This window comes from Orbicella faveolata, unplaced genomic scaffold (assembly GCF_042242905.1).
Source record: "Orbicella faveolata isolate gen_17 unplaced genomic scaffold, um_ofav_v1 contig_1, whole genome shotgun sequence".
Lineage (NCBI taxonomy): Eukaryota > Metazoa > Cnidaria > Anthozoa > Scleractinia > Merulinidae > Orbicella > Orbicella faveolata.
Window position 1 is genome coordinate 289,861 of NW_028301536.1, and position 26,659 is coordinate 316,519.

At 38.9% G+C, this 26,659-nt stretch overlaps 1 protein-coding gene across 4 annotated transcripts; it reads right to left on the reverse strand.

The window, feature by feature from the left end:
- Positions 1-1,479: 1,479 nt before the first annotated feature.
- LOC110053788 (uncharacterized) lies at positions 1,480-26,652 on the reverse strand. Of its 4 annotated transcripts, none has more exons than XM_020760070.2 (33): positions 26,554-26,652; positions 22,036-22,127; positions 21,183-21,296; positions 20,717-20,814; positions 19,778-20,152; positions 19,318-19,359; positions 18,748-19,137; positions 17,867-18,325; positions 17,421-17,549; positions 16,932-16,984; positions 16,407-16,578; positions 15,376-15,546; positions 14,918-15,049; positions 14,482-14,694; positions 14,010-14,156; positions 13,635-13,772; positions 12,703-12,804; positions 12,014-12,123; positions 11,597-11,776; positions 10,625-10,696; positions 10,368-10,477; positions 9,678-9,858; positions 9,246-9,308; positions 8,417-8,565; positions 7,812-7,926; positions 7,114-7,264; positions 6,808-6,934; positions 6,263-6,320; positions 5,746-5,834; positions 5,032-5,152; positions 4,626-4,667; positions 3,754-3,859; positions 1,480-3,539 (listed from the first exon to the last, which is right to left on the reverse strand). In XM_020760070.2, exons 4-33 carry the CDS (start codon positions 20,790-20,792, stop codon positions 3,463-3,465), a joined length of 4,350 nt encoding a protein of 1,449 aa, XP_020615729.2. In that variant the 5' UTR covers positions 20,793-20,814; positions 21,183-21,296; positions 22,036-22,127; positions 26,554-26,652; the 3' UTR covers positions 1,480-3,462. The 4 variants fall into 4 exon arrangements, with proteins under 4 accessions (XP_020615729.2, XP_089139324.1, XP_020615730.2 ...); XM_089283198.1 differs by having other exon boundaries at positions 21,183-21,320; XM_020760071.2 differs by lacking the exon at positions 21,183-21,296.
- Positions 26,653-26,659: the final 7 nt, after the last annotated feature.

Below are 26,659 nucleotides of genomic sequence, written 5' to 3' on the forward strand. Positions count from 1 at the left end.
AGACAGGCTACAGTGATTTAAGGACGTTCGCACTACTTGTTTCTATGCATCTTTACTGCGCAAGCCAATTCACACGCCACGTCAGGCATCGAGCGCGCGCTCAGGCAATAAAATGAACAATGACAGGGCAGATGGCCATTGGTATAGCATTGCCTGGATTTAACGATCTTGGACGTTCGGTGACCCCTATTTTTCGCAAGGCGCAAAATTGTTTATGGCTGACCCTGCTGCGCAGCCTGCCTTGTTTCAGGTCATTGTTTTAGCGTTTTAAGACATGTATGAAGTGTAGAATCAGGTCACGGTTATTTACATTCAGACCTAATACGGCAATTGTTAAATTTAACGTAACATTGTTGCAGCGGCAAGAGGTATTTACATGGGTTGATTTTCAACGCAATACGAACCAAATTAGAATTATTGAGCACAGTGTTTCGAAAAATTCATTTCATAGTTTTAGCGTTTATCGTAGAACGTTTTGCTTTGAAATCTACTTTTAAACAAACACGATAGCTTTTTCAGGTAAATAATACTAGCAGTATTTATAACTCTGAACAATTCACATTTGAAGCCGTTAAATTAATTAACATAAGCAGACACGGAAGCGATTCGAGTTTCAGTCAGTTTCCTGTACTGGGTCTGCATGAATTATTTGATAACGACTATAATCATAAAATTACAAATTCCTCGATTGCGATTGGTTTAAAAACTCCTAGTTTTCACTAATTCACTTGCCAAGTTGTTATCGGACAGTTTGTTGTCGGTCAGTTTGTTATTGAACAGTTTCAGATCAGTAAGCCAATCACATTCAAAGTTGTAATTTAAATCAACCAATCACATTCAAAGTTTCAGATTAAATCAACAATTCAAAGTTGTAGTCTTTTAATGCAAATTTACCCTTTCGTTCATAACTTGGCTATTGTTCTTTTCTCGGAAATTATAATTTTATGATTAATTGTTGATAAAACTTCGTGTCGTTCAATTCGGTCCGCAATCATACTCCTGATAAACAAATCGGACTCCCGCTGCGCGGTCGTCCGATGTTGTTATCACTCAGTCCTATTACCATTACTTATCTCAAACAATGTTGGTGGCTAGGTTACAAGTCTACCTCTACAATTTAAAGGTGCTTCACAAAAACGACAACTGACTTGTTTCTTTTATATCAACTGACCACTCCCCCAATAGGGCTTTTCAGGGCCAATGAAAACAAACGATGAAAAAATAAAATAATGTAAATGAACATGACATGGTTAAAAATCCCATCTGGCAGAAGGCAGACCAGTTAGCTATTTAAAAGTGTGGCCGAGGAGTTGAACAGGGCCTACAGAGAACAACGCCAGCTGGTAGTCAGAACGGGGCTTGAGCCCGAGACCTCCAGACCTCCAGCGCCCTAACCATGTAACCACTCGGCCACGCTGGGGCGCTGTCTTAACGGTGAGGGGCTCAGTCTTATTAGCCCATTAAGGTTATTTCGGGCAGCCATGTACTCTTTTTATTTTAACTTATTCTTGCTCATTTAATTTCTAGCTGAGTACAAATAAAGTTGTTGTTATTGTTGTTGTTGTTGTTGTTGCTGTTGCTGGGCTCCTATGTTAAAAGGACTCCCATTCAGAATCATACGAAAACCTTCTGGTTCGAGCAGAGCTACCTTCACTACTATATCGAAGACTACAACATATGGCTATATTAATGTACAAAGTAAAATATGGCCTCGCACCAAGTATTGTTGACGAACTGTTTAAGCAGAAAAGCGCTAGTTATTCGTTAAGAAACAGTGAATTTGATATTCCTACTTTTAACACTATTAACTATGGAAAACATCCTATTAGATATCAAGGACCTCATATATGGTCGAAACTAGGTAATGAATTGAAAGGCTCCTCGAATATAGAATCTTTTAAAAATAACAGTAGGGAAAAAGACCTAACGTCACTCTTGAACAACAACAATACTAACAATAGCTGCTGTAACCTTTGCAATTCTTAGAGACTACCTCTTAAATACCCATTGTTTTATTGTACAATTTATACATGCTACATATTTTAATTGTATATACATTTTTATTATTATTCCTTATTTGTGAATAATTTTAATTTTTTTGTTGTGTCCCCAATTAGTTGTGAAAACTAAATACAATGACACATTAATAAAGCTTTTTACTTTACTTTTTTTACTTTTTACTTATGCTCGCCCGTAATGATGACTATAACTCCTCAACGAGAGCAGTCTATATTCGTAGTAATAAGAGAAGTTTACATCTGCTTTGACAAAGGCTGTCCTAATAAGCACATGCGACAATGTCGAAACGTATTAAGAGTAATGGTGGTGTACTGTTGCTTGATAAAAGCACAAGGTGTTTCAGCGGAATAAAAGGATCAATACAAACAAGTGAATTCTTATTCCTCCTTCCGCTTCCTGCTGAAACATGGCGCGCTATCAAGCAGCGATTTATAAACTTTTGCTATGCATAATGCCAATCAGTATTGTCGGGTACGTCACTAGAGCTGTAGTTACTTTAATCGTATCTATGACAAAATTCTCGATCGTGATTTGTTCTCCGGGCGCCTATTTGCGACGTAATCGGCGCGCGATTTGCACGTCAATTACGCGTGATCTAATGACTTTTTTATGTTTTCAACAGTTTTTAAAACTTATGGAGAACACTTCTGACTTTTTCGCTCAAAAGAAGTCCTTAAAAGACTTTTTTTAATTTCGAAATTTGTTATAGATACGATCAATTCGTAAGCAATTTAGGGAGTAATCGTGCTCGAAGTTTCAAAATGGCGTTCTGCTTGTCTGATTACTCCCTGAATTGTACTCGGCTCGGTCCATTACTATTATGACGATAAAAAGGTGGTTGTAATCGAATGCCCTCATCCATGAAATTGTTAACACAGAATAGCAGCCCTAAACGATACCTTGGCGACTAAGAATACCGGCATTCTGTCCTTAATTAAACCTAAAACCGAAAACCCGGAGACAATAAGTATCCCAACCCCTTCCCCTCACGGACTTGACACAGACCTTATGTCGCGCCATTAAGTGGAGGATAAGCAGGGCCGTGTCGTGTTAATTCGAGGAGTTTTACCCTGTCATTTTCCGATCAAAAACAACACGAGCATCAAGATATGTCATCCCTATCCTACTGCATTTCAAAGGAAATAGAAAAATTTACTATCTCTGACGTATCTGCCTTCCAAGACCGCTTCCAGTACTTAGAGCAGAACTACACCTGCAATTCTGACGAAAGCTTCGCAAATGAGAGGAATTGCGACCCCTAAGAGCTAAATGATCAATATCGTAACATTGAATACTCAAAATGCCTGGCTCAAAACAAAGCTTAACGCTCTTGAGTTGTGTGTCGATAATTGCCTTGAAAGTTCCCTAGTGTTCTTTCAGTGGGTGTAATTTATAGAGTTTAGGAAGCGCTCAGCAGAATATCTATATTTTTTGTTCCATAACTTAAAGTTTAGTGTCATAAAACTTGGAGCTTGGAATTTCCCCCCGTTGTTTGAAGTTTTCCATCCCATTTATGGATCCTGCAGTGAAAGAAACAAAATGAGAATGAAATGTTGATGAAAAATAAGTCTCCCTAGAACTAATTATATTTTAACCGTCGATATATTTGACGCACACAGATTGCAATCTTTTTTTAGAACTTCAGCTTTCATTGTAAGCGTTTGGAACAATTCCAAGAGGTGTTTCGGCGAGGCATTTTATTTCACGGCGAAACGAGATCCACGAAAGATTTACCTGGGGATGACAACGGTGTAATTGTTGAAGCAATCGAGGATCTGTCATATCGGGCCATTTGCCTCAATCGAGTTCTCCTTATAGAATTAATTAAACTCTCCCTTATCTAAAATGAAAAGAAAAGCAGACAGAAAAAAGACATAATTAGAGGCAAAACACAGATGCAAAACGACAAGAGAACTCTTGCACGATATATATAATCATGATTATGATTCCAACGATGATGATTTGTGTACCAATTACATCGGCTTATGAGGCCCACAGATGACAACAACTCGTACATCGTGTTATAGTTCTTACTGCTGGGCTTCGCGTTTCCCAGCTGGGTTCCCTGTGCAGACATTTTAGTTTCAAGCATGCGCATAGGTGGCCTTTCGAGTGTAGACCACGATGGCCACCGAGTTTTTACCTGAATTCTGAGTTCACGAAGGTTTGTACGGCAGTTAAGTTGACTTTTATGAAGGCCCATCGGTGTAACTGGAATTCCGAGTTTGTCTCACGGCGCCTCGTGTCGAAGTAAACGTGGAAATTTATGGCTATTTTTGGTCTACATTCGCATTTGTAATAGTTATGATTCCAAAAATGAGGTCATGTGTAAGGTTCCATAAATGATCCCATTTGTACACATTGCACTAATTATATTATTAAGAGACCATTTTATGAACCACAATGGAAACATAACTATGATTTGTCATGATTCAAATATGGCTATGGTATCACCCTATGAGTCAGCATCATCATCATCATCATTATTATCAGCATCGTTAGCTTTAATGCTTTTGCATGTACTGAGGAGAGGTTATGATTACGAAGAGAATTTGTTTTATTGCATTAGTCGTACGTGAACAGTTTCAGTAAGAGAAACAGTGTACCTGGTCATCCAAGAGGCTGTGAAATATGCAGAACAACAGACCCTGTATATACAAAAAAATACTATTAAAACCAGAGAGACAGCAAAAACAACAACAATAATAATCCTTTATCTAAACACGATTTTGTTTACTTGTGGGGGCGTGTATCTAGCTAAAAATTAAAGAAAGCATAAATATGTACAGTAATAATAATAACAATAATAATATACGTATTATCCACATGAACAAAATGTAAAATCCGTCACGTTCTTGCTTCGCGTTTGAATCGAGGAAACATTGGGGTCTAATTGTTTGATAAAAACGTCTTTTCTAACTTTGGCATCGAATTGCAATGACCTATAGAGTTGAAAAACATCTTAAGTAATCAACAGAACGGACGGTTCACATACTTAGAATTAGTTTTTACCTGAGTCGAGTTGAGAATAATAAACAAGTAGAGAAGGACTTCACTCCATTGAACAACGAATCCCAGTAACCACGTGACACCCAACAAAGGCAGAAGAGCAGCGACACTTTTCAGACCTCTCCTGTGAAAGAAAAAGTGCAGCATTTACTAATTAACTGAACAGGTTTCACAACGGCCTGTCAAAAAATATTGCTACCAGTGTATAACCTCCCTTCCTTACGCGTTTGACTAAGGGCTGAAAATGATAGCTGGAAGGTTGTCCTGAGTTTAACTGTCTGACAGTAAAGCTGACTTCACCTAAACTTTTTTATGTATGTAGGCTTTTCTAAGCTCAGTTTTTCTTTTAATTGAAGAATTTTAAAGCTTTTCCGCATCAGTTAGCTATTTCCCACTTGGATATCAGAGAAGGAAGTAGAATATCTGAAAAATAGTAAGATTGATGGAAAGTCATGACAAATTATTTGTGGATCCATTTTATAATAGACAGATTAATTACAGAACGTGAAATGTTTCAATCGACAAAGTTATCACATTTATATTTAGTCCCCCTTGTTAAATTCGAATCCATTAAGTGGGAAACATTTCCTAGCTATACTTTAGATATTCATTACACTTAACTTGGGATTGATGATTCCAAGGAGCGCTCGATGAGAAATTAAAATTTTAGTTTTCCAAAAGAAAGCTTAAATAAATATCACTGTGAATATTACGCACTTGGTCTTTTCTAAGTTGTCGGTCCGATATTTTGTCGATATCTTGGTAAATATCACTCTTAGCAGGACCAAGAAGATTGCGAGATTGACCTGAAAATGGGACGCAGTGAGTTTTCTTAGTACGTACTAAAATTTATTGTTAGAATTACTCATCAAGCAATGAATATACATGTTTTCCAGCATCTAAACAGGTCAAATCGAAGCTTGGATCCAGAATTACTAACAAATACCGGGTTTAAATAACCCAAAGAAGAAGAGTATTCCACGGGGTTCTTGGATGTTAATGGTGAATCCATTGGTACCAAAAGGGTGCATGAGAAGGTGAGGGGAGGAGTGGGAAGGGGCAAAGTGAAGACGAGCCTCTGCTCACTCGAAAGGGGGGAGGGGTTCTTGTTGCAAGAATGAGATAGTCTGAACTGTTTTCGTCTCAACCTTATAAGTTTTTTGTAAGAAAACAAGGAAACGCTTTCCAGACGCTCCAGAAATCAGCCACTGGATGGAAAAATATTTTAGCTTACCAAAAGGATTGTGAGTATCGGAGCTTTGTACAACCATTCTCCATCATGAAGCCAGCACCTTGAAAATATTAAAAACGCTCTTGAAATGGACATTGCTTTTCAGTAATCTTTTTATTTAACAGTGTTTTTTTTGCAAATACAAAACAGTTATACCATACAGTCTGAACGCAGAGCCTTTGAAACGACTCAAAATCTGACCTACTAAACACTCACACCTCCGACACGCCAGTGTTCTCTACACTGTGTTTACGCTAAACCTCAAAACAGCTTGCCCTCGAAATGAGCGAGGTAGCGTTGTTATATTCGTCTGCCAGCCCCGGAGAACCATTAGACCAAGTAAAAACGCTAAACCCTGGGATGGATGGGATAGGATTCCGATGGGATTCGCAAGGTTCCAAACGACATTAAATTTTAAAAAATGTTTTCAAACTAAGGGGACTATTAAGCCTTGACTTGCAGTTACGCTCGGCACGCTGACTCCAAAATGCCACAGTGGAAGAAGCGATGGATCAAAACCAGGGTGAGTTGCCCATTCATTAACTAACCTGTCACGCATAATCTCCGCAGGAAGTTTTAGCGATCCACACATGACGTCCTTGTAGTAAGTCTTACTCATGTCATACGTCTCAGGCCTGATGGCTGCTATCAAGCCAACTAGAATAGCTGGGAGACCTGTCATTTAAAAAAATAATAATTAAAAAGGTGTGTTGCGGATACAACAAACAATTGGTTACCCCGTGGTATTTGTATTTATAATGTGGGTTGTTGTCCCATCGACACTTCCCGGATGTAGTTCATGAGGATTAAAGGACATGGCTTGAAACAGAAGATCCATTTAGCAAAGATCTTACCCCACCCGATGATGATATATGTGATGTATAGCTTTTTCACTGAGAACACTTTGACCAGCTTGATGTAAAGATGTATTCCTTCTACCAACATCCACGAAAAAATGGCTGTGTGAGTTACATGTTGGATGACAGCCATAGCTGAACACAATTTCTGCAATAAAACAAACAAAGCACAAAGAACAGCCTTTGGAATACGCATGACAATTTAAGCACATTAAATATATTCAAGACCTTGGTAATAAATCGCATAAAGTGAGCACAAACTGAATCAGGGATTAATAGGGGGGAGCAGTTTATGATATTCTTGTCTCAAAGTCCCTGGAGAACATACTCGTTTTGTCTTCAAAGTTGATCCCCCGGGAGACTCCCATGAGGAAAGGTCGGGGATTCCGTGGGAAAATTTGAATTAAACCTCTAAATGAGACCAATCTGGCGTAGTTCGAGTTTTATTCGATCCCTAAAAGATACCACTCTAAAACGAACATGACAGCGTATTTTGATATTTCTTCTTCCTAAAAGATACCTTGACGGTTACTTAAAGGTAGTGACGTCGCCTCCTGAACACCCTAAGCGAGGCCAAAATTCATGATTTAAACCCCTAAGTGAGACGACGAGCATCCCCGACCTTTTCACATGAGAGGTCCCCCCCCCCCGGGAGGTGAACACAGTTGACAAAACAGAAAAACGGAGAAACTCACTGGCGTCTGTTTCCTGTTTGTGAAAACAAAGGTGTCCAAGATCATCACGATGTAAACCAGGCACAAGGAAAGCAAAAGATTTTTATGAACAAATATCCTCTCTGAATTTCGTATCCTGTAAGATACAAAACAATAACAAGGGCTCCATCAACAATCAAGTATTGACCAATCAATGAGAATCGCTCTGTCAATCAATCACTCAATTGATCGGTCAGTCGGGCAATCATTTTGTCAACCGTTTGCCAGTCAGTTGGTCAGTCAGTCAGTCAGTCAGTCAGTCAGTCCGTCAGTCGTGTCAACGACGCAGCATGGCCGTGTGGACGCGCACGGGCTTGAGTCCCGCTCTGACCACTACCTGGATTTTTTTCACGGTAGTCCCGAGTTCAAATTATCAACCACGCTTGTAAATAGCCAAGCTGGTTTGCCTCCGGCCAGTTGAGATTCTTAACAATGTTATGTTCAACATGAATTAATTGTTTCAGTTTTTGCCTGGTCCCACTAACATTTGTGCTATAAACACTGCCAAGGATAAATATTATTATAATCAGTAGTAGCAGCGGCAGCATCATCATCAATTATCTATTTATCAATTGGTGACTGATCACCTTAGACAGGTGAGGATGACCAAACAGAGTATTACAGCCACGATGGATAAGCTGCTGAGTGCAAGCTCTAAGTAGCCTTGAATGATAGCTTTTTGTTCTTTCTCTTCGTCTTTGACTTCCCTAGTTGTCATCTTTAAAGTTCCGTTGAGCTATAATAGAAAAATATATCCTGATAATAATGGTAAAAGGAAAGTGAATTAAGTGTAAAGCTGGTATTCTAAATATCTAGCAAGGTTCCGAAATGATTTACATGTGTCCGAACTCTCGTCAGTAGCAACCTCAAGCAAGAGGCTATGTTAAAGGCTTGTTTACCTTAGTGCATAAGCATAGGTTTAAGCCGACGTAAACAAACGCAGGAGGTTGATAATCAGCACCTTTTATTAGGACAATTTCCTTACAAAAGGCCTTATCTGCGCATGATACTTTTGCGTTAGTGATAAAGGATTTGTAAAAAGTGAAATATCGGTAGAGCGGCCACCCCTGAATGAGTCTCCTTCGCAGCCACTGAATCGTCATACAACAAGGCAGAAACGTTGCTTAACGACACTAATAACGGCTGCGAAGGAGACACCGCTCAATGGGAAGGTACGCAGATTTCGACAAGGAGATAAAGAATTCCTGGTCGCTTGGAGAGCGGCCGCAATTTGAGGTTCAAATTTCGTACTGAGGAATGTTAAGAGGTCATATCAGAAGTAGAAATATTTCTAATATGACCCAGCATTGCTCTGGGATAACAGGTGAGTAGCTTCTAAGTAAAAACCTGCATATGACACTGACTGAGGATGTCGAAAATAGAAGGCACTGAAGAGCAGCTTTTCAAATTACTTACGTCATATCGAATCCATGTGCAGTTGGCAGGATGAAAATGGGCACGGGCGCTACTTCCATTAACCTGGTCAACACAAAAACAACGATTTGATCAGGTTCCTGAAGACCTTAATGAGGATGGTGATGATGATGATGATGATGATGATGTTGCCGCTACTGCTACGGCTACTACATGTACATGTACTGTTTCTTGATCAAAACGTTGCCACAATTGTGAACAACGACCTTTTAATTTTAAAATCACTTAGAGCAATATCATAAATGGTTACAACTTTAGTTCTCCTCCTGGTCTTGAAAGCAAACATGCAACGCGAGATGGAAACATTCGCTCAACCTTACATTGCTATCGGCGTTCTTTTTGGCGTAACCTTATTTGGCCACATGACATTAACATATCAGATCGGATACAAAGCCTGTCAGAACTTTATTTCACCTCGCTAGTTATGTTCCGTGGCAGAAGGGCTGGATAACCGGGAGGTTGATCTCCCGAAGTTAGTTGAATTGGATCAATTCTCAATCGTAGCGCTGGTCGAAGCCAAAACTGCGTTGAACCAGGTCGTAACATGTATTGGTAACCAGGTTCATCCTTGTGATCGCCCACACTATAGAGAGGACTGCCAGAGACAAAGAAACAATGTATAAATATTTTCAAGCCCGCTACGAAATGGTTTAGCGTAACATGGCGTGACGTGACATGGAGCGCTGTGTCGTTGCGTGAAAATAGAGACACTTGGAAGCAACAGTTTTGGCAGGAGCTACATGCGCAGTTTGTCTGACCGCTTTTCAGGTGTACTAGAGTTTACTGAGCCATAATACCTAATTTTAAGTCTAGTTTAATAATACTTTGCCACATATACAAAAAACAAAAAATGGCGGGATAGTGACAAGAGGAAACTTATTCTCCATTCTAGGACCACTCTCCTTTCCTTAAAATTTATAAAGAAGAGACATAAATATATATTATAAAATGATATGAATTACCAAAACAAATTTAACAGATGGTAAAATACAAAAAAATAATAATACTTAGACTGGTGCTACTTCAAGCCCAAGCAACCTAAGAGAGTTGATTTAAATGAATTAATGCTCGATTTACACATGACATAAGAGACACATGACTTACGGGGACGGAAGGCTAATACTCCTACAAAAAGCCAACATCTGGGTAAAAGTGGGAGCTGAACAAGCAAATTTCGTAACGTCCAATCTTAAAGACCATAATTGCTTGGTAGTCTGCGAAAACAACAAAAATGAAAACAGTTTAAAGATTTAAAAGCCAACATGTACATCAAGACCAAATACTCCTTGTGCCACCAATCTGGCATCATTTAGAGGAGAATGTCATCCTCTGCTGAAACACACTATCCCCAGGTGACTCACCACTGCACGACTGCAAAAGGAATTTGCAGGGGCCAGGAATATACTTCTGTTATCGGCTGCGTTGAAGAATATCTAGACAAAGAGAATAAGGAAAGCGCGTTAAGTTATAAGTGAGGTAAAGCAATGCGAGTGATAATTTTGCTAAACCTTATTACCTTTCGGCGTGCTGTTTTTATTGCGAGGCGGAGTGGCCTCATGGCTAGTGCGCTCAACTCCGGATCGAGCGGTCCGATTTCGAGCCCTGGCCGGGTTCTTTGTGTTTTGTTCTTCAGCAGATAGTTCGCTCTCGCAATGCCTCTCTCCACCCACGTGTACAAATGAGTACCGGCGAACTTAATGCTGGGGGCAAGCTGCGATGAATAACATCCCATCCAGGAGGAATAGAAATACATATAGTGGCTTAAATTTACAGAAACCGGGGATAAACTTTAGCAGAGCTTAGCAAGATGTGACACATAGGCTCGCTAAAAAAAAAACGTCACCTTAACCAACTTGGCTCTTTAAGCCCTTGTTCTGTGTCTCAAAGTCAACACTAATCATTACAAAAGTATAAAGTAACTTCCATAAAGCGTTCTTGGTCAGTAGAATCCATATAGACTCACCTAAGTGAATGCGTTAGCATGGATGCATGGATGGATGAATGGATGAAGAGATGGGTGAATGGATTGATATTTTGATTGACTGAGTGACTGACTGACTAATTGACTGACTGACTGAGTAACTGAGTGAGTGAGTGACTGACTGACTGACTAAATGACTGACTGACTGACTGAATGAGTGACTGACTGACTGAATGAATGAATGAATGAATGGATGGATGGATGAATGAGTGAGTGAGTGTTGACTGACTGACTGACTAAAAAAGGTTCAAACGTCAATTTACTGTCAAACCTTGCGTTCATGACTATCCGTTTCATCGTCCAAAAATCGCGCATTTCTAATACTAATCAAATAATAATAAGATCTTTTCACCTGAGAGAAATTTATTGCTACCATGTCGTTTGATTGGCTGATCGGATTTAGCAGATTGGCGCCAGTTTTAAAAAACCGATTGAGATAATCAAGGAGCAATTCCTTATTTGTGAAGTTCGCTGCCTCTCTGATCAATTCCCTTGATAGTTTCAGCAAATCTGTCAAATTCACTGAAGACAACTGAAAATAAAAAAAAAACGAATTTTCATTGCTGCTAAGGAAAGCATTTTTGGTTAGTGATGACACCATCATGAGATTACCGAAACATCGTGACAAAAAGAAAACGGAGCCTGCACTCCCTTCAATTAGTAAAGTAGGGGAATGAATAGACAGGTCGTGAGTTTCACTACACTGATTGTATTACATGTATTATATGTCCAAGACAGAGAAGTTAAACACCCATATACTGCTATATACCTCAATCCCGAATTCCTGAAGAAGAGTTGATTTTTCGCAAAAACATCCTTCTTTGTGACTCCACTTAGTTATTAAACCAAAGTCTGAAGAACGACGACTGGTGAAGTATCCTGTAAGTAAAATTAACAGCAATAAAAGACAAATTGAATAGTGAAATTCAGTACTAGTGCTATCAAGAGTTTTTTTAAATGTCTTGAGTTTAGCTGGCCAGAGAATCTGATATAACTGCTCTACTCACACGTTGAGGAATATGATAAACGATCACCATGGATCACATAAAATGGGTTCTGTTCACAGACTTAAAAGTTAGAACCACATTTTTGTGACGCTAGGTTTGACTCTGTTAATGAAAAGGCTCATTGTAAATCAGGATTGATACTGAAAGCAAAGCTCAATAATAAGTTTGTTGAGGAAAAACTCTCCAACCTGTCATACTCTCTTTCATTTTACAGCAACTTGAAAACGAGGTTGAAAAAGTTATCTTGGATCTCGCACGTTTCTTACGCGGACCTTAATCAGCTCTCATGAATTAGTGTCAATGAAATTAAATTTTGTTTAATTTTTATCATGTTTAAAAATCACAAATCATTTACGTTTGTGAATTAGTTCAGATTGTTGTCTCGAGATTTATATTTCAATACTTTCAGTTTCAGATTAAACCTTACAATAACATTTAACTACTTTTTTACCTCCTAGATTTGGATCTATTTCTGAACAATTCCTTTGTACAATCTTGTCCAGGGCAGTTCTTTCCCAGTAGAGGTTGAATTTTGTGTGAAATGGACAGACATCTTTGAAAGAGAAATATACATCAAACAGTTAAGGTGGCTTAAAACAATTTCCAGCACTTAGATTTTAATGGGTCGTTATAACCACTCTTTAAGAATTCTGTACATAGGGTTCCGAGCCACCGTTAAGTTTCGAAAATTTAAGGTGGCTCTGAACCCTATTTAGAGAATTTTTTGAAACTTTGCCAAAAGTTGTGTCTTATCGTGCGTATTAAAATTTGATAATATAAAAAAATTCCCCCCCCCCACCATTCTTGAATTATAAGCCCCTAAAGCTGTAATTAAGGGCGTTTTAAGTAGGTCATACTGTTGCTATGGTAACCTATTGCGTCACGAAAGTGATAATAACGTGTTCACCAATGATTGGACGGTTTTTTGATACACTGATTGTCGCATCAAGTGATAAAAGGTGGTTATAATGATCCATCAAAATCTAACCGTTGGAAACTGTTTTGAGCCACCTTAACAACAATTTCAATAGACACTGTGAAGGGTATGGTTTTCAAGCAGTTATTCTGGGATAGGGTTCTAAGGAAAATTGATACTCGAAAGTGAGTTTGTAGGATGTTTTAGGTATCGTGGATTAGACTACCTCCGCCAAGCTACCGCAATACGTACACGCGTTTCTCGGCATACATTTTTCCCGCGCTTAGAAATAGTGACTTGCCTTCCCGCGCATGGCGCTAGGGCCATGTTTTCCTGCTTTGAAATCAGTGACATGTTACTTAGCGCTTTGTGTCGAGTACATGTTCTGTTCGCTCCGACATTTAACTTTTCAGTTGTATGATTACTTTCGTTTGGTTTCACGACATCTTACTGGCACTGGAACTTACACTGTGCACAGACTCTCTCGTCTGATCCATCATTACAATCCTGTCTCTGATTACACCTGTCATTTAGTGACCTGATTTCGTCTCCACTTTCACACACGTACAGCCTGTCCTCTGAAATAAGGGTTGAGTTTTGTATTGCTGCAAAGGTAAGAAAAAAACCTTCTTGGTTACGTAGAGCTGTAAATGTTTAAGTATTAAGAATTTCTGAGTCCTGTTATTTTTGCAAGTACAACTGACAAGAACGAATATACTTTCCGGCCCAGATATAGCATATCTGACAAATATAATCTCCAAACGTTATCATAAGCAATCCCTGGTTTTCGCTTTATGTATAGTCTACATATACACACTTAATTAACTTCATTGATAACAAACCTACGAATGCCCCAGTACAGCGAATTTGACTGGTTTCTAAGTAGCATCCAGGCTTCACTCGTTGTTGCTCAGAGCTGCAAAAGAAATCGACACCATTCTCCTTCCAGCGGTGACCATCAGGCAGGGTTTTGTTCCTCCAAGTGCACGCTATGGAGGCAACAGCAAGAATATAGAAGTATTTCGATAACGGATCTGTGGATGACTTATTTCACATTCCAATTTAATGACAGGCACCTTTTCTAAATGCCGTGGGGAATATACCAAGGCATCAATGACTGAAAGCTCTTGCTTGAATGTCTGCTAATTACCAGTGTTCCAGAGTGATACTGGCTGTTGCGGAAACCTGACAAATTTTGGAGCGCGGTGGGAGGGAGGGGGTATCCTGTTCCAGACTGCTTTCCCATGTAAAAGTAGTACCAATTCTTCTAGTCATTTTACATTGACAGTTAAAACATAAACGTGGCATACTTACCTTTACAAATCCCTTTGCTTGTCTTGAGAAAGGCCTCCACGTCACACCCTGTTTGATTGCAATGCTCGGTTTTAAACTCATCACTTGTTATGAACATTATCTCCCGTGAACAGGAAATAATTCCTTTATCGCATCTACAGTCGATGCAGTCGCCAACAGTCCATGTGGCTCCATCAAAATAAGCATTCCCTTCCTCGTCTTGGCACAGGGCTTCTAAACAACAAAGCAGCGCCTTGTTAAGGCTTGGTTTTCAGGTAAATGCCGCCGATAGGTTTGGCTGCACATTTTGTTCTTTCACTTAATGTACGTGTAACACAGCTCTTACAAAATAATTTCTCAAGTTATCTTCTTCTCAAAATAGCGACTACAATGAAACGCCTAACAGTATCTCAATTTACAGTAGAATGGTTTAGTTTTCTCTGTTTTTCAGACTTACCCGGTTCACAATCGTTTTTCTGTAGACAGTTTGGACTGGGCGTGTCACACGCGTCATCGCCTGCTCTAAGCTGAAGCCCTTCAGAACACACAGTCATGTTCCATCGCATCTGGCTGGTAAGTTGAGGAAGTGCTATGAAAAGAAATTGTGTATATTCTCGCATGAGAATCATTCCTTAAAATGAAAAAAGGTTGTTAAGGTTCGTTTATATATATGGGTTATTGACCAGGTGTGAGGTTAAGATGGCTGGACAGTTGGCGGGTTCGTTTATATATTTGGGTTATTGACCAAACGTGATTTCAAGATGGCTAGATATTGGCGAAGCCTACCAAACACAACCCTATGTGTTTATCGCATAAATTTGTTTTCCATTTTCCAAGAAATAGGTTGTACTAGTTTAGATTTCTCGTGTGATCTCCTTTACCTGCATAAACAATTAAGATATAAACTTATATTACCTGGACATTTCCTTGCACAACAAACAGCACCATTATATAAATAACACTGAAGCGTCTTCATTTGTGGACATCCTTGGGTTGCCTTCTCACCCGTAAACTGGAACTTACATCCTTGGTACTCCCATGTGTCTCCTTCAAGCAGAATGCGACCGTCTTTGGTTGTTTCAATAGCTGTGGGAGAAAATATATATAAATTTTGCTATGCACGGGTAATTAAATGGCCACCCGTGAAATTATAAATTAACGCTGAATTTCGCGGCAAAGGTAAGGAATAATTTATCACCCATGATATCAGTAGGGTAATAATATGCGGCAAATTATTTGGATTGTGAAATAGTTGCTAATTGTGCTGCCACGAAAGTCTGAATACCTCTAATTACCCAACAGAAGTTTGTGCACAACTTACTGCACCTTGGTCGAGTGGTCCGACCCTGATCTCGACCACGACTAAAAAACTGTCCCCCTAGTCATAATTGGCCATGTGGAATGAGCATCTTTTTGACAAGATTAAACGAGCTGCAAGCCTCAATTTCTAACTGGCTAACTCGAAACGTATTGAAACCTGGATTTCAGTCACCCAGAGTTTGATAAGCACTCTCAGTAAGATCCTCATAACCCTTTTGGGTCAGAAAACAGATTCCTGAAACTTTAATTTTCTTTAAAAAAATGAACTCAGTGTGATTGGAATTGCAAGTGGTGTCCCGAGGCAGACCAAAATAGTGATTTTTACGTCTCAAAAGTTGCATTTTTGCGTAAGTTTATTATCATCTCACCTCTCTTAAAGTTGCATGCTAAAAGTTATACTGCCATGTGGGGGTGAGTATATGTCTTGTTAGTATTAGGATGCTCTTAAACCTTCCATAGCATTACTGAAAGCGGTTACATTTATTTTTTGTCACACTCACTTGTAGAGCCCATATAAAAAAAAACATATCCAGAATCCAAGCACAGATCACCGTGCTTGGGGTTTCCACTACATTTACTTGCATCTTAGGTTTATTAGTCACAATAGACCATTTCTCGAGCCTGACCTTGGCAAGATTCTCTTCTCTCTTCGATGAACTCTCGCGTGTTGCAGGCGGGTTGTTCACAGGATTCATAAAATGGAACATATGCATTGTGTTGACCTGGGAAATTAACTTGTAGTTCTCTTTCACATTTCAATAATCCAGCATTACATCGGCAGGTGATGCAGTCAGTTACCTAAAAGTGGAAAATAAGTTAACGTGGTCTCAGCAATTTAAAGGCGTTACGTCATGGTTTGCGCATATCGGAAAGTTTTCGGCTAAATTTCTCAAATTCGTCGTTTGTAATCCGTGTTAATCTTCTCCATCCTTAACCATGTTTGTTCCTTTATGGTTTGTTATCTCCTTAGTTTTTTTCTATCTTAGTAAACTATTATTGTCAGGTTTCCCTCAATTTAATGGTAATTTTGTACCATTAAATTGAAAAAAAAAAATTATAATAAGCGCGTCTTCGCCATGGTTGACACCATCACTTAACTACATGTAATACACGCGTTTTAAAATGTGGCTCGATTTATAAGTTAAGATTACCTTCCAGATATCTTTGAGAACCAACACCTGTCCCTCTTCATCACGACAAACAACTGGAAACACAAAATATATCAGAGATAGATTAGCGTCTTATCAGTGCATTATTAGGCAGCCAAACAGCAGGCTGGAGCTTAACTGTGGTTTCAACTCATTGCGCAGAATGAGTACATACAATTGCACTAATTAAAAGCCGGTCGAGTAAATTACTAAAAAATGTCGCCTTGAACGAAAAAGGGAGGCCGATCTTAAACTGAGAGATTGAGAGTTACATGAGAGACGACAATAAGTTCTCATCCCAGACTGAAACAAACGGAGGCGAAATCTCTTCGCCTCTCCCACTAGTACTCTCTGATTTCGCGTTCGTTATAGAATGTTTTGGCACGAAATTAACGCCTAGATGGACTGAAGAGGGATTGGTCAGAAATAGACAAGCTTTAAATTTAATCATATGGAATAGGTTTCGTTTCATTACTTTAAATTATAACTTACCATCCAGACATTGCGCCTCATCTGAGCCATCAGAACACTCTGAGACGCCATTACACAAGTGGCGTTTTCTTATAAAGTCACCGCTTGAACAACGAAATAACTCATTTGACTTCTTCAACTGAAAAAAAACTAGATATGAAAAGTAGGTTAGTAAATATTCGGTTGAACAAGCTTTAAGAGGCTTCCTTCCATCAGAGAGTAGCAATGCTTACCGCGCACATGACATGACGGTGCAGCCTTCTTGATGAAACCATATTGAGTATGAAAGCACAGCCATAGATGAACTTGGTGTTTCGTTTTGTTGTAAATGATAAAGAAGACAGTGACCGCTCATGTTAATGGAACAAATTACAAACCTTTTCTCAGCGTCAAGTATCATGGTGGTATTACGGGCACATGTGAAATAATAATACGAAACTTGGCATTTATTGCAAACACGAACAAACCTTGACAGGCGCTAACAGTCCCACTTCCGGTTGGCATAATATCTTCACTTGGTCGACGACATGGCATGCAATTCCCGACTGTCTCAACTCTAATTTTGCCGTATTGAATAGTCACGTGATACTTGATACAGCTGATCAAGCCATCTCCGCATGTGCAGTTAAAGCAGGCTCCAGAAAACCAGTTTTTCCCATGTTCCCTCACGATACCGTTTTCATCGGTGCAAGCCGGTCGAGAGAGCTTGGTGCAGGTTATTTTTCCTTCGAGGCAGCTGCACTTAGTTTTGCTGTTGCTAAGCCACTCCTGTGTGTCAGCAAAAGCGTTTCCATGGAAATCCCAACAGCCAGTTTGTGTTTTAGTGCATGAGACTTTAAAGTTCGGTGTACATTTGCAGGTGAAGAGTGGGTTGGGATTCAAAGTCTGCCCAACGTCATAAACGTTTCCGTCCTTGTCTTTACAGCCTAGATTAAATAAAAAGTGTCAAGCTGTCAACAGTGATTTCTTTACACAAAAACTGTTTTAAAGGAGTTAGTTCACGTGGTTCTTAGCTAGTGATTTAGTAACATGCAAACTGGTCTCGAAGAGACTAGGTCATGCCGTCCTTGATGATTCTGTTTGATCTTGGTTCATATCTTACGTGACTCGGAAACGACTTACAACTTAAAAAAACTGTCAAAGTTAAGTCATTTCAGGGGAACCTACAAGCTTTCCTTTTCTCTAACTTACGTCCTCCATCGTCAGAAAGTCGTCAAACGTCTCTTTCAAAAGACTCGCTGAGTACCTTGACGAGTTGGTAAACGGGCCGAGAGTTACCACTTTCAACCTCTTGCCCCTTAGTGGCTAAATATCATACCTAATTCCTTGTTTATTTAAAATTTCTGACCTGCTCTTCCAGCCCCACAGTAGCGCAGACTGCAGAATTGTTGTGCTGTGGGGAAGTGTTCAAATCTGTACACGATAAAGTCACTGCAGTTCCTTACTAAGACCTGACTATACCAGAAGCAACACTCGTCGTCTTTAGTGAAACAAATCATACGTTCCACCACTCCCTCCCCCACAGTAGGATGCTTGCCATTTAACCATCCGGGAGACAGAGCACCACAATGCATTTTTGGCACGCATTTTGTCGGCATAACAGTCCCCGCGCGGCCAGTAAATCTGTACCAGACCTGGGGAAGACTGGCGTCACATTTCATTGTGTGGTAACTGAAGTAGTCTGCAGCTCTGTCGTTCTCGTTAAGTGTTTTGTAACTGAGGCACTCATTATCATTTCCTATAAATGATGATATAAAAAAAGCGCAAATATGTGGCTCTCGATGTAAACAGAGGCAACAAACACTCACGCGGTACTCATTTGTTGCGGTAAATGTGACAGAAAAAAAGTTTCACAACATTTGATCCTGCCCGTCTTATACAACAAGACCACTTTGCCAACTGAACTTGTTTTTATTACCTGAAACATTTTTGCTTCCTGCCTGAAGAAGTGGAAGTGACCCTGCAATTAAAAAACGACTGAGTTAGTTGCTTTAGTCCTGTGCAGGTATTTTCACTAATACATCAAACACGAAAGACCATGTTTGACCACATTTCCAAACACCGAGAAGAATGTTGAAAAGACACGCAGCGGAGTCTTTCTGACGAACTTCGAAGTGTTTGAAAATGTTTTTAAACACGTTATCGAATGTTTATATCTCCTCAATCGAAACTAAAACTAAGGAGAAAACGGAGAAATAAAATCGTAAAAGTCTATGCTAATATTAAGATCGGATATTCAAGCACCGTCGCGGTCATGATTTTCTTTTAACTTCATGAATTATTAATGAGTTCGAGAAGTCCACTGTGTTTTTTTTTACGATAAGACAGAAGATTAAGGAGTTACGCAAAGTAAACTTGAAGAACAAGTCATACTTTACTTTTAACACCATCTCCACAAAGACGAAAGTTGAAGTTAAAAGACGGCATGGTAACCAGCTTGTAAACATAGAAGCCACTGCAATTTCTTACACGCATGCTCACAGAGACCATGCAGCATAACTGTTTCATGGTAAAGCAAGCCGACCGTTCTACGACTCCTTCCTCAACACCCGGATGTGTACCCGCCATCCATCCGGGAACTAACGTTCCACAGCGATTGGAGGGAACACAAGAGGTCGACATCTGTTTTCCTGCCGAGCCATTGAATGTGAACCAGCCTGTTAATAAGCTGTCACTAAGGTTTGTTGTGTAGTTCGAGGAAAACTTTGATCTGTTTATCTCATGCAGTATGGTGTAGTTTATGCATTCGTTGGCTATAGGAAGAAAAGCACGTTAATGCTTAGTAATGTAAGGTAACAGGTTAGATCAAGACGAAAAATACTACATTAATTAGAAGCTACGCATTCTTATATTATATAAACAAGCCGTCAATTTCTTTTATAATAAAGTTTACTTTAAACTAGGCCTCTCTGGGTTTGATTAAAATTGGCTTACGCCCCATTCGTACGGCTCGCACCGTCTAAATTGTTGAGGTGCAAAATGTTATGTAGATTATCATCACTTCAAAACTTTCAACATTTCTGCTATCAATTGCAAAAACAAGACTCTCAAAACTTCCGCTTTCCTAGTTGTCTTGAAATTTAGCTACTCTATTTCATATTTCCATGTTATTAAAACGCAACACAGTAGGTTACATTTGATTTTAATTATCTTAACCGGACGTTTTTAAATTTCGAGAACTACAATTTTCAATTTAAGTTTCAATCTAAACCTCATGCATCACTGATATCTCGCCTACAGATCGATACCTAATATTCGATGTAACGAATCTATTCTAGACTTTCACTTTCCATCACAATTATATCAATTTAAATTACCAGGAATAAAGCTGGCAGTCATCCGCGAAGACAGTGAGATGGCCACGGCCAACAGCGCAATCATTTGACATTGCATGTTATCCAAAAGGCATCACCGCCTACATAAAGGAAATACAACAATCTAATCGTGATCAAGCTTGATATACTCCATACCATACTTGAATTGGTACTTACTCAGATTCGCTAAATTAAAATGGGAATACCGATTAGGTATTACATGGCAAAAGTCGTTGGGGGGTCCCGATATTTTCATATTTAGCGGTTTTGTGAGGAGTGTCTGGCGGCCATGGATATTAGTGGGAGTGAGTAATGACGACGGCTAAGCCATGGACAACGCCTAGTGAAATTGGCCTATTAGTTTACCTTCGAAATTCACAATTAGCTAAACTTGTTTAGGAGGCCAATCGGTCTAAAACCGCTCAAACTAAATATTATTACTTCGTAACAATGGAATTCCAGTTGTTACCAGAAGTTACAGAGCTTCACAGCAAGAATTCCCTTCTTCGCCTAAAGTCAAGCCACCCTGCCATCTCCAAACAAACATTGTCTATGGGATTCCCTGCAGTGACTGTATTTGGAGCTGATTGGAGAAACAAGCAGATGCCTTCAAACGCGGGAAAACAAAACATGTCAGAAATGTCAAGCATTGCAGCAAAGGCTCCAACTTTTCCCACCATGCATGGTTGAACGACCATCGACTGTGATAACGCTAAAGTAATTGACAAAGGCGATATCGTGTGCGAAAAAACTCTCGGCTGGCAGGACTAATGAAGCAGACAGTAATTCTAAACCAATGCCAAGACAATATGCTATTCTTTTAAATTAGTACCTCTTCAATATCCAAATTCCCTTTTGTTGTCATCATTTTAATTTTGCAATTTTCTTGTATTTTTTTCGCACCTTTTGCTGTATATATTCATTCATTCCCGTCTTTTTGATCATTCGTCAAAGGCTGGGCTGAAAGCTTATTTTAACGTACATTTTTCAGCCAGAGAACGTTTTAATTGTTTTAATATGTTTAACCCTAGTTGCTCGTCTATATTTAAATGAGTACTGCTGGGAATAAATTGCAAAAAAATATACGAATATATCAGTTGTTGCTTAACTGAGGACGTCACGAAGTGTACAAATATTTCTAACGCTTGGCCCATTGTCCTGCTCGTTCATTGACGCTTCTCAGTTTGGTGACGTTCTCGTTGCCGTTGCCGTCATGGTTTGCCTAAGCTCCCGGCTATAATTAATATGTCAACTTCAAAAGAAGTTTTTCTATGATGTTCCATGGCATTCCCAATAAACTGGAAACACAAGACTAAGCTTACCGTATCAAATTCTACGACAGTGGAATAAATTCCATCTACGGAGTAACTGGAACGGAACTGCCTGCTTAGCTCAATGATATAACACCCACACTCTGTGCAAAAAAAAATTTGTAAGTTAAATCCTGAAATGACATGTGAAGCAAGATAGTTTTCTGTACATTGACGTGCAGTGGTATTTTTTGATAAAATAAACCTGTCGATCCAACAGGATTAATTGCACATCCAAACAGAATATGTTGCAAGTGCGTCAGATACCCTGTACAAGGTGCCAATATGGTTATAAACATAAACCTCAAGCTGGACCAAACTCACCGGAGTATTGGAAAAAAGCCTTCCTTCGGTCTTTGAGCTATCACCAAATGTTCTGTTGTTACCGACTTCCTGTGTTCAAATTTTAATGTATCTGAGGTGTTTTCCCTAAAGCATGTTTGCAAATATCATTTACATGACCAAGGAACCGACCATCGGCAAGCTCGTATTATGACTGACAACCCAGGATGACTGGTAATTGATCCGACAGCCGGAGGACGAGTTCGTACAAACAAAAGCGCTTCAAACTTGCGCTTAAAACTTTGCGAGTTTTAAAAGATATTGTATAGTACTATACTACATAATTTTCTTTCTGATAAAGGGACAATAGCCTAGTTAAACCTCTACACAAAATTCCCTTTCAAGGGCACAACAAGAATATTGATTGAGACTACGCGACTATTGAGCCAGCTAGACAGCTGCCGGCAAACTTGGGAAATGACATTCGTTCGTTTATAATTTCTACCAATTTAATATTCACGTAATAAAGAATTCAAACAGGTTGGCCACGATAAATAAAATAAATATAGATTACAACCATACATGTCTATGCCCTGCAGGCTAAACTGTATGTGTTGGTTTAATTACTATATTCGCGTATCCTTCAAATTCCCTCAGCTATGTGACAAAGCAAAGCCACATTTCAAGATGTGTGCTTACATTTCTTCGCTGTGTCCTGCTGAAATTTATTGTCTACTACCAATGGCCGCTAAAGCATTCTAACATTTTAAGTTAAGAATGAAATCAGTTTTTTTTGGTTTTGTTTTGTTTTTTCTTTCTTTTTTTTTTTTGTTTTTTTTTTAAAATGTTCTGGCGGTCTAATATCACCTCCAAGAATGACATTCGAAAGTAAGATTTCTTTAGTCACATATAAAATGACCATGGAGTGGCTGACGTCCTTTTCGGTAACGTTTCAAAGTAGTCCAAAGTGTAAGAAAAGGTGTTTTAAAAAAAAACCTGATTTGACAACGCAAAAAATACACTAAAACCTACCTTGCTGGGCTTTTAGATTTTTTGCGTCAAAATGAATTTTTTGCCCAATTTTGATTCTTGCTGAAGTTGTTTTTAGTCGCGTGGAAACTTTTTGACACCTTCAATCAACTCGTTCTATTGATTATATATTGGGCAGACAATGTAACCAACTTGAAGAACGCTATTTTCACCAGAACTTCCTTTCACCTGATTCTTTAAAAGGTTTCAAAGCCTCGGATGTTTTCCTTTAAAATTTTTCATAGTCAGACCCCAAAGAAAGGGGTACAATTTAAAATTTCTCAACATATATGTTGACCGACTTAGTCATCAAAATTGTTGTGACTGTATTCACGGACTTTCGACGTGATACGTCATTACAAAACAGCTGACAACATGCTTCCAAAAAACCGTTATTACTACTAAAGATTACGCAGGAAAGAATCTAGAAGATTTTCCTCTTACAGTAAGCGACTTTTTCGTTTAAGCGTCATCTAGCCTCGTAAAATATCGTCGAGATTTTAACAAAACTGGATTTGCGAAATATCGACAAACATTCGTCGAAAGTTCTCCTCAAGCTAAAGTTCGCAACTTTTTCGCCAAACGTTTGGCGAGTTCCGCCAAAACAACTTTTTCTCAGTGCTGTACCAATACATCGACAAGTTCGCAGTGCGACTGATAACTCAGTTTGTAACGTGTAATCAATCAAACAGCATTTACGACGAACGAGCTCGCACAAAGGAAAACAGCCTTAAAACTTGCACGTTTTACTTCGCTATTGCAGAGTTAACATATCGGCAGTGTTGTCTGTGTTAAGCCTAAGTAGTGTTTCCGTGTGGCGCTGTTTATTATGTTCCACAAGATGTTTCTAATCTTGAAACCGGGGATGAAACCCTAGTGTGTGACCATTCTTTCATGTGGTGCTGCATATCCTGTACCAGGTGGTTGTAACTTTTCAGTCCGTGTATGACACGCTATTTTGCGCACCTTGCAATGAAACCAATTAGGCAGCACTTTCATTTGTGTTTATGGTTATCTTTCCAAGTAAAATGTGTCAATCACTTTGGAATTTTATCATTCACGCAAGTTAACACATCGCTAATCAGTCTGGTTTCCACTTCTCGGTTTTCTATTGAATTTCTATCAAAGGTGCACTCCCGTCTGCCCACCATGCCGGCTATCAACCGATAGCGTAATTGTTAAAATAATCATCCGATTGGAGGCATGGCTTGTTGTCATCCTCAAAAAATTTCTCGCTTTTCATCAAAATAAATTTCCTTTTGAATCACGCTGAGCACTTTTAGTTCCTGTTTACGTTGAAATACAATAAGGTTGTTTCGAACAGTCTAGATTAATTTTGTGTAACAAGATCTTTGAAGTTATTTTTCAACATGATATGATATTTCTATGCTATCAATTACTAAGGTTTTGCTCTGTTTTGTTTTAATATTGATCAGATCTAGGGGTATATGCAATTCCATTTTACACGTGTTTTATTTTGGGCTGCAAGAGTGTTCAAATCACCCAAGCTTTCAAGTGTTTCTTCTAAAGATTTCGGATATCCGTGGTTTAAGGTTGCAGCAAGGATGTGCTTCACTTGCAGAGTACCCTGACCACCTCCACATCGCATCTCGCTTTAATTTTGGTAAAATAAGGGAACAAATGATATTTTTATGGAAAATAATTTTGTATTTTCTACAAATTGTTTGCCCATTGTTCAAGAGCAAAATGGCTTTCGAGAAAAGTGCTACTGTGTTTCTCAATGCGGAAAGTATACATACGTTTAACGGCTTCCTGCGGCCGGCTTTCTGCTGTAGCATTAACACACACGAAAACATCAATTACACTAAGTAAACCCTACCAAGTAAGATGATCCTCGGCGGATATGGAAAAGACTTTTGTCTTTGTTTAAAAATAAAAGCAAATCCTCGGTGTTTTTAACATATTGTGTTTCTCCAAATATCGTAATTGGTGCTGAGACAGAAATGGTCTATTCGGTTCCCTGACGGTTATTCGATCATTCCGAGAAAAAAAGGATTCAAATATTTTGAGCTTTAAGAAAAACTGCGATTTATCTGAAGCGTTGTGGTCAATGTTTTAGCTTTATTTGCGTTCATAATGTATTTAGTTTAAAATCGTAAATGCTTTCTGCAGATACAGATAATCATTTTACAACATCTTTATTGCAGCGGAAAGTACATTTCTTGTCGGCAATGGTGTGTCAACGAAAATTTTTTTTCATAAACGTACTGATGAAAATTTCTTTACTTTCATGCATCATTTGATTTCGACATAAACACCACTTTTACCTTTAAAAAACCGGCTAAAAAAAAAATTCGCTAAATGATTTCGCGAAATTAAAAAAATAGACCATAAAACACAATTTAAAAGCAACTGTTCCAAACAATGGACTATTCCGAAATAATAGAACAAGAACTTGAAAATTGGGAACATGAACATTTCGCCGCATGATTAGCCTGTTTGTGTTAAAACTGGTATGAAATAAGTATTTTACTTAAGTCACGAGATCAGTTGGGCAATTTTCCTGAAGGCTATGTCTAAGGACTATAAATTATTGTGACAGCTATATGTTAGTTAGAAAGACTGTAGCATAGCTAGAAACAACAACGATTCAACTCTGACTCTGCTCAAATCCCGTTTTGTTGCAAACAATTCTGTTTCTAACGACCATTTTGGAAGGGAAGATTCCTTACAAGTTGCTATAAATAATTAACAGAAGACAAGGACCCCTCAAAACCCGAAATACGCTTTTGCCAATTCTTAAATCTGCTTAGGCGGTGTTCGACAAAACTGTTGAAGGGTTCTTTTTCCGGCGAGGACATGACGCCTGTATGTGATAAATTAAATAAAATTATTTACAGCACAATTGCCACCGCAAAACGGTGAGTGCATGGTTCGATGGTATCATATAAATAGAAAGTAAAATGTTGCTTGCCTTACTCAGCTAATATACCTTGTTACTTTGCCCCCTAAATCGTCGATTAAAGCCAGCAGAAACGATTCAAATTGCTCCAACATAAGTACGTTGCTAATTATTCGCGAATACATAAATGGAAAATATTGCTTTACGTTGCGGACAACTCGGCAGTCTAGCCGTGCACTTATCAGCTGGACGCAAGGCGGGAGGTCAATAGGTACAAGTATAAACCTTAAGGGATATACTGAACGTAAATAACAATTTTCCTTTAAAATGTATATTCATCTGATAGCAAGACTTACCTTGCCTTCAGACAATTTTGGGGAAGAAACGGGGCTCTGCTATCACCAAACCCAGTCAATGTTTGCCTGATTATCTTTGATTCAAAATACGCAAAACGGAAGTACT

Excerpts from the sequence above, each read along its gene's own strand:
- LOC110053788 (XM_020760072.2), bottom strand. The coding sequence starts at position 20,792 with ATGCAATGTCAAATGATTGCGCTGTTGGCCGTGGCCATCTCACTGTCT. Across the intron at positions 11,777-12,013 it reads TTCAGGAATTCGGGATTGAG|TTGTCTTCAGTGAATTTGAC; the intron begins GTATATAGCAGT and ends TTTTATTTTCAG. Across the intron at positions 9,859-10,367 it reads AGTATTAGCCTTCCGTCCCC|TCCTCTCTATAGTGTGGGCG; the intron begins GTAAGTCATGTG and ends TGTCTCTGGCAG.